General features: G+C 34.2%; 1 protein-coding gene across 1 annotated transcript; it reads left to right on the top strand.

Moving 5' to 3' along the window:
• Positions 1 to 379: 379 nt before the first annotated feature.
• LOC132552614 (uncharacterized) lies at positions 380 to 13701 on the top strand (the record flags this gene model as incomplete). The annotated part of the gene is made up of 4 exons (XM_060216803.1): positions 380 to 472; positions 1507 to 1563; positions 12484 to 12576; positions 13520 to 13701. Coding segments are annotated over 4 exons (425 nt in total), but the record flags the coding sequence as incomplete, so codon positions are not given.
• Between the last annotated feature and the right edge of the window lie 1117 nt (positions 13702 to 14818).

Here is a 14818-nt window from a genome sequence, read left to right as displayed (position 1 = left end):
TATTTAAACTTATTAATTACAATGTTCTTTCTATAGCAGTGGTTTATATATGACTGATATCTCGATGAAAGAGATGTATATTTACCAATTTAATCTCGAAAATGTATTCCACTTTGAATCATCTAGTCAGAAGAGAGACATCAAAACAACGTATTAAAGCCAAGTATAAGGAACTGCTTGTAACTACAAATGAAATATAGATTTGCGATTTTACATGCGAATAGAAAAAAATATCATTCTATAACGTTAATATTCCTAAGATTTAAGAGAAATATTAATACATTTCAAGATAAGTTCTTATCTTATTACTTAATATTCTTGCTTGTGTGTAATTGGATTGATCTGTAACGTTTTGTAAACCACTGACTATTTCTTTCAGACACCTATGACATCGTCGCTTCATCCGGAGGAATGGGCCAAAGTCACATTCCGGCAGGTGCATTATGGGAGATGTTAAGAATAACCCGTAAAGGTAATCACTTTCTGTATTTTTTTCTCGTTTGCTGCCCTTGTAAACATTTCACTATAATCCCTTCTAGTTATTTTGCAGTATTCCAGGACAAAACAGCTGTATGCAGTTTAATTCATAATTTAGCTCTACTGTATCATCTATTTCTATTTAAAGGTGCTATTCACTTGTGCGGTTTTTGTACAATCTTTTGAAAGAGTATGTGGTTAACATTGCTAGTGGACTTTAAGTCCCCGAGATTTACCGTAACCTGTACGCCACGTTTTAATTCATTGTAATATTGACACGGTTCAGAATATACACATGTATTTGACGTAGTTTTAAGATTATCTGATATATAGAAATCACAAAATTTATTTAATTATGGGATTTGTGCACCTTCCCGTCTGGATTGTGCATTTTATTGACATGTAGATAGATATATATGACAAAAGGATTGGACATAATGCAGAGCATATTTAAATCCTCTCCCAAACATAACATCACAGTGGTACAAGGCAAAATACATTGATATACAACATAGTCATTAGATGATAGCATTGTAATATAACAGAAGGGAAGCAACTCCTATCTACCTGAGTTTACCTGATATATGAAAATTACAAAATTTATTCAATTATTAGGCTAGTTAACCTCCTGTCTAGCTTTTGAATTTTCTTTTGGTTACTTTAGATTTTTCTCATTCGCCTCATAAACCCTTAGCATCACTGACGACAGCTGTATAATGTAGTTTAATCGTTTTTTGGTTGAATGTATCTCACATTTAATTTGCATTGAAAGTTGCTATTCACTTATGTGTCATTTATATAATCATCGTTAGACGCTGGTCTTGTATTCTTTCTGTCTTGTAAAGTTAGTTGATATTGACACATTTGAATGTTATTATTTTGTTGTGTATCATCTGTAATTATCCTACCTTTACTTCGGACGCTAAACCTAATCAGATGATATGTACTCAAATGAATGCTTTGCGCCGGTGGTAACATTGGCCATTACAATCCCTTAGTGCCTATAATGTATCGATTGTTGTATTTCAGGTGGATTTATCATCTTAGTGATGCGAGAGGAATACCTGAGACATCCGGTATATGACGGTATACTGGAAGTGTTGATGGAAAACATGGAGAAGACTAGAAAATGGAAAACGATTAAAAAAAGGATAATTCAGAAATATTTTGCTGAAAAAGAAGGCGTTGTATTCGTATTTGAGAAAGCATAACATTTGCGTGAACAAAATGACTACTGACGGAATATTCACTAGTAATTAGATCGAAACTTCGTACGGAAGCAGGTTAGGGCCACAGGAAAATATTATAACGGCATAGTTACGTATGATATACTCAGCCTTTATTATACCATATTCTTTATCCTGCGACCCTAACTACCTACCTTTACTTCATGTCTATGTGAACTTTGTATACATGTATATTCTAAACACTATAACTAGCTGAGTGTTTTTGTATTATGAATATAGGAATATATAGTAGATATATCTGTACCATTATCGTTTATCAGCAATTCTGTCATTACGTGTCAAGACATTGAGTAACTTTTTCTTGTTTAATGACCTAGTGTGATAGAATTGTCCTACTTGTATGGGCATGTAGCACAAGGAATATATATCGACATATTATTTAAAAGTTGAATAAATTTTAACAAAAGTTCATCACTATTTCTACATCTAAACACCAGAGGAAGCTTAAAAAATCTATCCTTCTTAAAACCAACGATTCTTATCGGTCGATCATTTGTAACTAGATATATCGGTATTTGTGGAGAATAAGAAGTTGTGTACAATTAATCGGCTATATCTAATCAGCATGTCCAGCACCGTAAAATGACTAAGCGGTAGAGTTTGTTCATTCGACCATAAAAGTTTGAGCCTCAAGGAAGCTTAAAAGTGTCAAGTAATGGTGATTCAGGCAGGGAATCATATCGTGGCTAAGCCGACGCCGGCAAAACTCATATAAATAACACCAAGAAAATACCAAAATGGCAACATAATCATAATTCAAACCTAAATTCCATATAACTAGGGCAAAATATGAAAAAGTACAAGATCAATAAAATTAGGTGTTCCGGAAGGGTAAACGTCTGCTGCTTCACTGAAGAAACCCGCCATGGAAACCCTCACATCGCATCAGAAATTAGATATTTCAAAATTTCATTATGACGACTGCAAAACTTCCACGCTCTTTCGATCAACCTGCAAAACACGTAGTTTCGAGTCGGTATATATTGAGATATCTTTCACGAAAATCGTGATATTGAGAAAAAGCCTTTAATTGTGACATGTAAACACCATAGGTTGGGGACGCAGAAATGTTGCTCTCCAGAAATCGAAAATTTACATTGCAAAAAATGAAATCATAACACGAAGACCTTGCAAAAAAGTCATATAATCATACATTCTAAAGTGACAAGCGTGTGTTGTGTTCTCGACTATCCGCCATATAAATCTTGTTCAATCCGAGTAAGTACTTACAGATTTCCAAATGAGAATGATATGGTGGCTGATTCGGGACATCGTAATATCGCTTCGTTTAATAGGAAGCGATATTGCGATATCACGATACCACGATGCGATATCACGATATCACGATAACAAACCGGCGTCACGGGTTACAATTACTGACTGTATTGACAAAACAAATTTATCTATTTTAAAGCAACTATTGAATATGTCAGAGCCACGAATAGATTATGATTATCTAATGTTCGTGTTCATTTCTTATACTAACTTTTCTATAGTAAAAAATCCTAAATGGTTCATCTACTCGATTAATCAATATCACTTTCCCAGTCTCACCTCTTTCCCAGTACTGTATATACAAAGTATAACACTAATATTCACAGAGATGTGTCTATGATCATAACCATTATTATATACCGTGTAATTGTATCTAAGCAGCTTGCAACTTCATAACGCACAAATAAAATCAATAGTCTAAATTAGATCACTATGATGACCGTAAAGCTTCCACATAATTTTCATCAACTTCATCTTTTGAGAGCCTGTGTTACGAAATTGTCTATCAGTTGACGGCGTCTTGCACGAAAATTGTAGTTATTGGGGATAAACCTTCCTTCTTGTAAAAACAATAAGTTTGGAGTGCAGAAATATTGCTATCAAGAAATGAAAGGGTCACATTAGGGAAAATGGAATCACCACGCTTATCATACAGCTTGGTGGAAAGCTGTTGATGTTGGTTTCTTTGTAGAAAAACAACACCCAATAATTAGGACACCTTCGTTCCCGGCCAAACTCGTCCAGATGACGAATTTTCCGGACTACTGGGTATAGTTAACCAGCCGATCTAGCCGGAGTTATCTGATGACATTGAAGTTCTTTTCAGAATGTGTAGCTTTTATTCTGAGTACACGTATTCTAAGTGTCTTTCTTTGTTACGTTTTTTCCCATAGATATCAAGGACGATTTGTTGAATGTCTGCGCGATATCAACATTGATGTTTTTACTGAAATGTGTTATCGCCTACACGCTTTCTGAATATGATATGAACTGCAGATCATTAAATTGTTAGAATCAAGTGACTCGGTTAAGTCTATACATGTATGGGCAAAGGGTACACATATATTTGAAAGCAATAAAATACTCTAATTGAAAATCTGTTTCAGTTTATTGCTCTATGCGTCACTGTTATCAAAAAATAAATCTCAAATGTATAAATTATTGGAGGAGCACTTAACTTCACTCATTGGACGACGTCGCTGATTGAATGGGAACTGAACGTCATTTTGGTTGTAGTGAAACTTGTCGTTTTTTGTAATATTAGAAATTACAGTTTAGTCATTCATCCGATTTTAACACACAGTTTCTATCACTGGTATCATGGAAATCTGTGTTATGTTTTCTGTAATATTCCGAAACTTGATTGTCCCACCGTTACTAACCATTAGTGTGTACAGAGTTGTCACGAAAGAGTTTCAGAGTGCATATTTCTATTATCTCCACGCTCAATCAAAAGAAAAAACACAAGAAACAATCAACTCTTTTTCATTTACATCGTATATTCATCGCAAGGTACAAAAGATTTATTATCAATACCTTTTGTTTGATTGTTTATTAAGAGTAAACTAAGCTAGTGTTATCTTGCAATGAATCCTTATAAGTTTAGGGCGACGACTCCTATTGTCTACAATTACGAATTCAAATGAGTTCAAAATATCTTTACCGTTTGTCACAATTCACCGGTTCGTGACAGAATTTTATGAAATACACATTCAGCAATCAATTCTGCAGTTCTCGTGATGGTTGAATATGGTTTTCACAACTGTCGTTGTAGATGCAGAATGGTTACTATGTGGTTTGAAGTATTTAGTGTCAATGCAATTCAGCAACACAACTCAAATGCAACTGTTTTTAAATTTTCACGTAACTGATACATTGCAAATGCAGTTTTTGAATGCATTGACCAGTTAGTAACCTCAGTAAAGTTGCAGTCGATAGGTTAAAAACTTTAAGGTCTAAAGTGCTGTTATACCTCGGCAAATTTGATCCAGTGTTGAAAAAAACTTTCATAAATATTCTAATCAACACACTAGTTTAAATAGAAGAATTATCTTGAACGATAAAAGATATAGCTGATCGAGCTGTATCAAAACACTTACCAGTGTAATATAGGACTATATTTGATGAAAACAATTTTAGTGATAATATAACTTTCGTAGTTTTGGCCAACCAGAGCGTTTCTTTCTAGTCACTGTATTGAAATTCGCCGATTTCCTATTCCGGATGCAAATGATTCGAAAGTTGAATAAGTTGTTTTCTTTCTTTGTATTTCAAAACATTCTTATCATGTAATAACATAAAACGATTGAATGCAACGTAAAGTATGTTTATTTAAAAAAAATCGTCGTCAAGTGTAACGTAAAACTACCTGAACGTCAAAAAACATGCGAATATGAAGAGTGATTGATAAGTTGTGAGCCTTGTATTGAAGAAGTTAAGCCGGGATGTCCTTTGTCAGTTCCATTTTTCCCGACTTTTTATGACTGTGTATCCTTTGGTCACTTCATGTTGAAAAGGTAGTACTCTAACATAAACAAGGCAAGTGACGTTTGAAAAATCGAAGTATATCCATACTGATATGGTAGCAACACTAGGGAATGAATCCCCTTCATATCTACAATGAATAGATGGGTGGCGGAATGTAAGCATAGCAGGCAGAGCCTTGGGATGGCGCACACCCTAGAAGGCCAGTCACTGTTGTAACTCCAGAATAGTCAATGATATTGTTATCGCTGAAAGGCGAGATATAACTTCAGTACAATTTGGATTTCAGAGATAAGAATGCATTCCACAGGACACCATGGTAAGTCCCATCTAATGGACTGAATGTTAGTGAATAGTAGCGTACTCGTGCTATAATTTTTGTTGTTTAATGTCCATATGTAGGTCATCACTCCGTAACTTTCTGCTGTTATTTTCGCTCTTAATCAAATTCCTTTCTTTCAATTAAAAGTGTAATATTTAAAGAGTGGAAAGGGAAAACTGATATGCGATTGAGAAAAGGCAATTTTATTGCTAAGTTGGTTAGGCGGTGTGTTAGTGATCCTACTCTCTGGGGTTGAGGACAGAGCGGTGGTAGTAAGTATTCCGCATGACCACTTTGACTGTTTATGTTAAATATTTTGCTGGGTCAAAAAAGTGTTGGATGGGGCACAGAAAATGAGACTCCAGACATGCAGAGCCTCTGTATGTATCCGTTGATGGGATGATCAGTAACAATCCACCCCGATCCAGTTTCAAAAGTCAGCAGTCTCAGAGTATAAGTTAATAACCATATGTACATTCTATTTAACAATTCAAAGCAGTATAGAAAGTGATTTACATGTGTACGTTTACATATCCCAATATGACTTCATTTCATAGATTAACAGCGTAAATACTTTTAAGATTTAAGTCAAATACATACAAGAAATTACATGTTTATATGTTATGAGAAAATTGGTTTTGTGACATGTTATATACACGTAACACGTAACACGGACGAAAGGTGATTTGAAAAGCCAGCCATAAATGAAAAGTGGTCCAAAGGTGAACTCATTGCATAATTGTACAAATTGCACCATTCTCGATAACATGCAGATATAATTTTCACATCAGCATGTAATTCACCTTTGTGAACTATAAATTAAGTGTATTTCTGAGAATAAAGATACACATGTGTTATAATGTATGACCTTTCATCACTCTATGTAGTCAGTTCGACACCATTCATTCCCGACTTCATTACTATATTACAAGCAAAGTTCATGCGTATATTATTTCTCATCGCACCACACGATATTTCGTTGTTGCTTTTCTGAAAATGTCGGCGGAGACAGATGAAGAAATTATTGAAGCTATGATTATAACTGATTCAGACACTACTACATATGGGCATATAGATCGACGTTTTACAAGTCACCCTGCCATAGGACTAAACTATACAAGTAATGTTTGAAATGTGCATTGATAATGTGCAGTATAATGTAAGGAATCAATTTGTTATAAAGATAACATTTTACAATGGGATGGATATACTTGTTATAGAGGATACACTCTACAACGGGAGGGATCTATTTGCTAAAGAGATCACACTACAATGGGAAGAAAGTATTGGTAATATTTGTCACACTCTACAACGGGGAGGGATCTATTTGTTATAGTGGTCACACTCTACAACGGGGAGGGATCTATTTGTTATAGTGGTCACACTCTACAACGGGGAGGGATCTATTTGTTATAGTGGTCACACTCTACAGCGAGAGGGATCTATTTGTTATAGTGGTCACACTCTACAACGGGAGAGATCTATTTGTTATAGTGGTCACACTCTACAACGGGAGAGATCTATTTGTTATAGCGGTCACACTCTACAGCGAGAAGGATCTATTTGTTATACAGATCACACTCTACAGCGAGAAGGATCTATTTGTTATACAGATCACACTCTACAGCGAGAAGGATCTATTTGCTATACAGATCACACTCTACAGCGAGAAGGATCTATTTGCTATAGAGGTCGCCCTCTACAACGGGAGGAAATATTGGTTATCGTGGTCGCACTCTACAACGGGAGGCATATATTTGCTGCAGAGGTCACATTCTACAACGGGAGGAGTTATTTTTTATAGAGGTCACGCTCTTCAACGAAGTGACATATATATCTAATCTTTCTCTTATAAATGCATGTCTTTTTACTACCGACATCATGTACGTGTCTGATTTTTAAAATGTATTTTTGACACATCATTTTATTCATCCGAATATTTTTGACAATCTGTCTATCTCTACATACTATTCCCTATTTGAGGTTATTATAATATTATATTCCATTCAAAATCGATAAAATGCTGATATCTTTGCATATCCAGTCCATTTATCACAAAGTGCTGCCGATTGACATCCGAAAACTGTCACTAATGAAATGACATACCTGCTGGTGAAGTAGGACATGACAAAACGTCATGTTCTCAGCTCTATGCTAAAAGCGAAAAGTTAATTTTCATTTGGAAACAATTTTCAAATGCAGCCAGTAGAGATATGATTACATACAAAAAAGACAAAATGTGTTAGGCTGTTGTTATATTGAAAGGAGTTCTTTGCAAAAAACACGAAGTTAATTTTCATTTGAAAACAATTTAAAGCAAAAAGCAAAAATCATACAGCATATTGGCTTGTTATTATATTGAATATTAAACTACAGTCACAACTCTTGCGTGAAGTACGCCTAAAAATGAGTTCTATGCAAAAAGCAGAAGATAATTTTCATTTGAAAGCAATTTTCCAATACATCAACTGAACCTATGTTGCCACTTTGATTTAAAGGAATATAAAAAAAAAATTAAAGTTTGAAAATTCTGTAAATAGCATGTAATTTTTAGGAATATTTGTAAGATTCTGTCCTGGCCGTTAAATGTTGTGTAGAATGTAGAATATAAAAAATACAATGAATTATTACAATGAATTATGTACAAATATTGTAGGTTATAGTATGTATTTAAAATGTACCACGGTTCACTGGGACTCTTTAAGAAATTATCTTTCAGGTGTTGAATACGTTTTAAGATTATAGAAGATCTTCAGCAAATAGCACTGTAAATGCAGTTGTTCAATGTGCCTTTTTACGTTGTGTCCCAATAATTCTCCCTTGCACATACCTTTGCGATTTGTCTCAGCTTGTTGGTGCATGGTAGATGACCAGAGGAAGTTGCTCGGCATCAATCCCTGTCTGCGATATTCAGCAGGAATGTAATTTCTCGTTTATTCACATTTCTATTGAAGAATTGTACATGTATGCGGTATTTACCGTTTACAACAAAACAATACAATTTTAATTCCTGTAGGATTTAATCTTAGTATTAGCCTCAGTACATTGTCATCAATACACTATCAAATGTAAATGCAAATACTGTTTAGACAGTAAAATGATGATTTTGAATTTTTAAAAATTATATATGTATTAATATTGGGATGTTTCAAGATTCTAATATCTTAGTAAACCAAAGCCTGTTAAAAGATGGGTTAATCCACTAAAAGTAGGTTTTCACTGAAAACCTATTTTCAATTCATACATAACTGACCTTGAAGAAGGAATTTAAGTATGCTGTACTACATGGTCTGCAACAGGGTTGAGGATAGTACAGAAAACATATCACCCACTTTTCACACAAGGGTACCTCTGATTCTAATTGTTATGGAATTAAAAAAAAGATTGCAGTGTCATACTTTGCCACTGAATCTGGTTCATAGGACAAGCAGTGTCTGGAAAGCATTGTAAGACATGTTCAACTTGGTGAAATAAATCAACAAAAGAAAACTTATTATAATGTTCAAGCTTTGTAAGAGCTGAGGAAGAAGTACATTAAAAAAAATATAGAATATATAAAATATAAAAATAAGAAATTGTAAATCGACACTCGTGGTATGCGAGCAGCCATGGAGATCCTGGACTAGAGTTTGAATATTGTGTATTATTAGATGCCTAAGTCTATGAGCAGACACAAAAAATCTTGAGTATTCATACTATAAATCAAACATACTACATTTGAAAGAAATACTTCGATATTACATTTACATTTGAAGATTGTACAAATGAACAGCACCTTTTCATAATTTAGTGTGAGATACAGTAAAGTCGAACAATGAATTAAACTGCATCATATAGCTGTTTCGTCCTTCTAGCCTAGTTTTGATTTTGGTATGACCAGTGCTTCATAGTACTGTAGCATAGACACTTTCATTCAAGGACAAAATCTACATTGACAACCCAGAAATAAATCCCTATGTATAAGTGTAGTGGTTGAAAACGAGCTGCCTAACTATTTACAGGTTAGGATGCCTGCCTAAAAAATAATAAAACAATACCCATTTCACTACACTTATAGAGTCTCCTGACAAATGTGGACATTCTATGTGAAGATTCTTCCCTAGGAAGGTCAGTAGATTCTCTCTCTCTAGTATGTGTAACTTTTCTTGATCTCTTTATTACAGAGAGTAGTGTTATTTGGTTCAGTTCCAGCCTAGCATTTTCGATAAGAACTTAAGCAAGGATATGAAAATAATTACAGGTTTATTAATTTAAGTCATACATCAGAGGTTCCGGATACTAAGACTTCAAGATTAACTTCGCAAAATATTCTTACATCTATTATTTAAACTGAACAGGGGACTGGTAATTGTTATCCAATGTAGGTGGTAATTTAACTTTATTTATATTATATATATGGACGTGGTCAATATGTAAAAATGTCATGCCGTCATAACGACTTATTCAGTAGACCCATGGATTGTCTAACCTGGGTTCAGTTCTTGTCAGATCGCTAAACATAATAGTGTGAGAACTTAACAATTTTTTTTACTCGCCGAACCGGGTGAGTGCCTTTAGAAATCAACTCGCCCAAAACAAAATTCTACTCGCCCAAATTATTAATGGCTACATTGATTCGTTTTCATTAGGTTTAACAATAAAGAATTGTGACATGTTAACATTTGGTTTATTTTATTTATTGAAGTTGGTGACAAAAGTATGTAATCGATTCCAACTTGTAAGTTGAGCACCCATCAATAAAAGTGGTGCTGTGTTTTATCAATCCACGAGACTTCAACAGTTCACGATTGTCTCTGCACCATTTACAGAACATACCGGTACCGTCTTCCGAATCTTCTAACCAAGCACGGCCCACCTTCCATTTTGAATTGAATATTCTTTTTCTTTTTTTCTCATATTCTTTCAGTTTGGTTTTATCGTTATTCCCAGTCGGCGTCACAACTGGCGCTTTTGCGCCGGTGAAGCCATACCGTAATAGGGACATGTTTACATGTTGAATTGATGAACCGAAAACACGCTGGATGTAACACTGCTAGTGATTAGCGTCCCATTACAGTGTATCCGCCAATCGGAACACGGTTGTATTTGTCAGTGGCACAACCCATCAACAAGTGATGACGTATTTCACAGCGATTTAGCCCGAAAACTGTTACGTGTACTTACTATGGGACACATTACTACTGTACGATTAAGTTACTGTAAAGTCGGATATTTTACAAACGTACTTCAGCGTATTGGTCAAAGAAATTAAAAACATTATTTTGGAGAGAGGAATTTTGTCGTACTCGCCAAACCGAACGAGTAAATTTATGATTTTACTCGCTTGATAATGATATGTGATATATGATATCACTTGCCATTGGCGAGCGGGCAAGTGCCATGTTCGTTCACTGCATAATGTATTTTTGTTACTATTCATAATGGAAGAAGACATTTTTCTCACGGCCTCCGTATGTACATAGTGGAGAAATGAAGTTCCACTGAAGTCATTAAGGCAAAACCTTTTTTGACAAATTAAGAAGTCTTTGTTTGTTGTCACTTACACTACTTACATTTCGTGTTGTTGTTATTATTATTTAATCACTGTTACCCCTACTACTGTTATTGAACATTTTATAACTTTAAAGTCAGATTACTGTTAAGTTCCGGGAGCCTCTTGTTCTATCCAGTAATGATATTGTTGTAGGTCCATAAATCTTTTACATGAGTCTTTTATAAACATGTGAACAGTCTATCATACGATAATGCCATCCCTGACGAAACTTTCCAATTCAAAACTGCGACACATATTGGTCTTTAAAAAAGTTAACATATATGTTTTTTCCAGAATTCAAAATGAATACAGACGGAACTGGTAATGAGGAGGTGATTTACGATATACTAAAAAAATTGTTCACAGCAGGACAAACCAAGGGAGAAGTCAAAGATATTTACAACAGCTGGGTGAAAACTACAACTCCATCAATTTTCATTTCAAACGCAAAATAATGGTCAGTACAAATAGACGTTACACATCAGGTGTGTGATATTTCTTTCAACCGAGTAAAAGGTCGTATGTTTGTAACTTTTGAAAAATATCAATGAGAGAAAAAGCCTTGTACCACAGCCACGAGTTTGTGTGATCTGTTTCTACCACAATAAAACTGTTCAGTACCCAACTGTGTAGCAATATCAATAGTCAAATATTGCTAATTAAAAATAAAAAATCAGCAATATTTGGAAACATTATAATTGGTTTCAAAGCATAACATATATCTAATAGCTGCATTATTTTTATAGCAATAGATTGATTGGAATCTAGATAACAGATTAAATGATTAAAACAACAATAATACAGTTGTTTAAACGTTTTAACAGTTATTAATATATATTTACCAATTTAATCTCGAAAATGTATTCCACTTTGAATCATCTAGTCAAAAGAGAGACATCAAAGCAACGTATGAAAGTCAATTATAAGGAACTGCTTGTAACTACAAATGAAATATAGATTTTTGCGATTTTACATGCGAATAGAAAAAAAAATATCATTCTATAACGATGATATTCCTATGATTTAAGAGAAATATCAATATATTGCCTGATAAGTTCGTCTCTTATTACTTAATATTCTTGCTTGTGTGTAATGGGATTGATTTGTAACGTTTTGTAAACCACTGACTATTTCTTTCCGTGCAGACACCTATGACATCGTCGCTTCATCCAGAGGAATAGGTCAAGGTCACATTCCGGCAGGTGCATTATGGGAGATGTTAAGAATAACCCGTAAAGGTAATCACTTTCTATATTATTTCTCATTTTTCCTGCCCTTGTAAACATTTCACTATAATCCCTTCTAGTTATTTTGCAGTATTCCAACACGGAACAGCTGTATGCAGTTTAATTCATAATTTAGCTCTACTGTATCATCTATTTCTATTTAAAGATGCTTTTCAATGGTACAATCCTTTGAAAGAGTATGTGTTAGACACTGCCGGTGGATATTAAGTCCCCGAGATTTACTGTAACCTGTACGCCACGTTTTGATTCATTGTAATATTGGCACGGTTCAGGATATGCACATGTATTTGACGTAGTTTTAAGATTATCTGATGTATATAAATCACAAAATTTATGTAATTATGGGATTTGTGCACCTTCCCGTCTGGATTATGAATTTTATTGACATATATATATATGACATATTTAAGTCCTCTCCCAGACATAACATCACAGTGGTACAAGGCAAAACACATTAATATACAACATAGTCATTAAATGATAATGTTGTAATGCAAGAGAAGGGAAGCAACTCCTATCCACCTGAGTTTACCTGATATATGAAAATTACAAATTTTATTTAATCAATAGGCATGTGAGCCTCATAAGCTTTAACATTTAGGCCCATAGTATCACTGACGACAGCTGTATGATGTAGTTTCGGTTAATTGTATCTTACTATTAATTTGTATTGAAAGGTGCTATTCACTTGTGTGTCTTTTATTCAATCATCGTTAGGCGCTGATCTTGTATTCTTTCTGTCTTGCAAAGTTAGTTGATATTGAAACATTCGAATGTTATCATTTTGTTGTATATCATCTGTGATTACCCTATCTTTACTTTGGGCGCTACACCTAATTAGATGATGTATAATCAAATGAATGCTTCGCGCCGATGGTAACATTGGCCATTAGAAGCCCTTTGTGCCTATAATGTATTAATTGTTGTATTTCAGGTGGATTTATCATCTTAGTGATGCGAGAGGAATACCTGAGACATCCGGAATATGACGGTATACTGGAAGTGTTGATGGAAAACATGGAGGAAACTGGAAAATGGAAAACGATTAAAAAAAGGATAATTCAGAAATATTTTGCTGAAAAAGAAGGCGTTGTATTCGTATTTGAGCAAGCATGACATTTGTGTGAACAAAATGACTAATCACTAGTAATTAGATCGTAATTTATACGGAAGCCGGTTAGTGCCCCAGAGAAATTATTATGTCATATCAATGGCATAGTTACGTATGAGATATTCAGACGTTAACATGCCATATTCTTTATCCTGGAACCCTAGCTACCTACCGTTACTTCATGTTTATGTGAACTAATCATATGTTTATATCTATGTTTTCTTAACACTACAACTAGCTATGAGAGTTTTTGTATTATGAATATAGGAATATATATTAGATATATCTGTACCGTTATCATTTATCAGCAATATCATGAGTGATATGAATATAATATCAATGAAATATAATGTTGACATTCTGTCATTACGTGTAAAGACATTGAATATCATTTTTCTTGTTTACAATGTGATAGAATTATCCTACTCTTACGGGTGTGTAGCACAACGAATATATGGACATATCATTTAAATAAGTAGAATAAATTTTAACGAAATTTCAGCACTATTTCTACATGTAAACACCCGAGGAAGCTTAAAAAAATTATTTTTCTGAAAACCAACGATTCTAATTGGTCGATCATGTGTAACGTCAATTCCGATTTGATGAAGGTTGTGTACATTTAATTGGCTCTATCTAATCAGCATGTCCAGCACCGTAAAATGACCAAGAGGTACAGTTTGTTTTTTATAAAAGTTAAATCTTCAAAGAAACTTAACGATGTCCAGTAATGGTGATTCAGGCAGTGAATCCTATCGCGACTTCGCCGGCAAAACTTGTATAAATAATATCAAGAAAATATCAATATGACAAGATAATCATGATTTAAAACCCAAATTCCATATACAGGGCAAAATATGAACAAAAGAAAAAAAATACACGGTGACTCCTGAAAAAAGTACAAGAACAATAAAATAAGTAAGCGTCTTTTGCTTCACTGAAAATACCCGCCGTATAAACCCTCATATCGCATCAGAAATTGAATATTTCATTATGACGACAGCAAAACGTCTACGCCCTTTCGATCAACATGCAAAACACGAGATTTCGAGTTGATAGATATTGAGATATCTTGCACGAAAATCGTGATATTGAGAAAAAACTTTAACCATCGAATTAACT

The sequence above is a fragment of the Ylistrum balloti genome, unplaced genomic scaffold (assembly GCF_031769215.1).
Source record: "Ylistrum balloti isolate Yb309-2 unplaced genomic scaffold, AGI_CSIRO_Ybal_v1 Utg370262, whole genome shotgun sequence".
NCBI lineage: Eukaryota > Metazoa > Mollusca > Bivalvia > Pectinida > Pectinidae > Ylistrum > Ylistrum balloti.
Note: the sequence above shows the minus strand (reverse complement) of the source record. Positions and strands in the feature narration are given on the sequence as shown.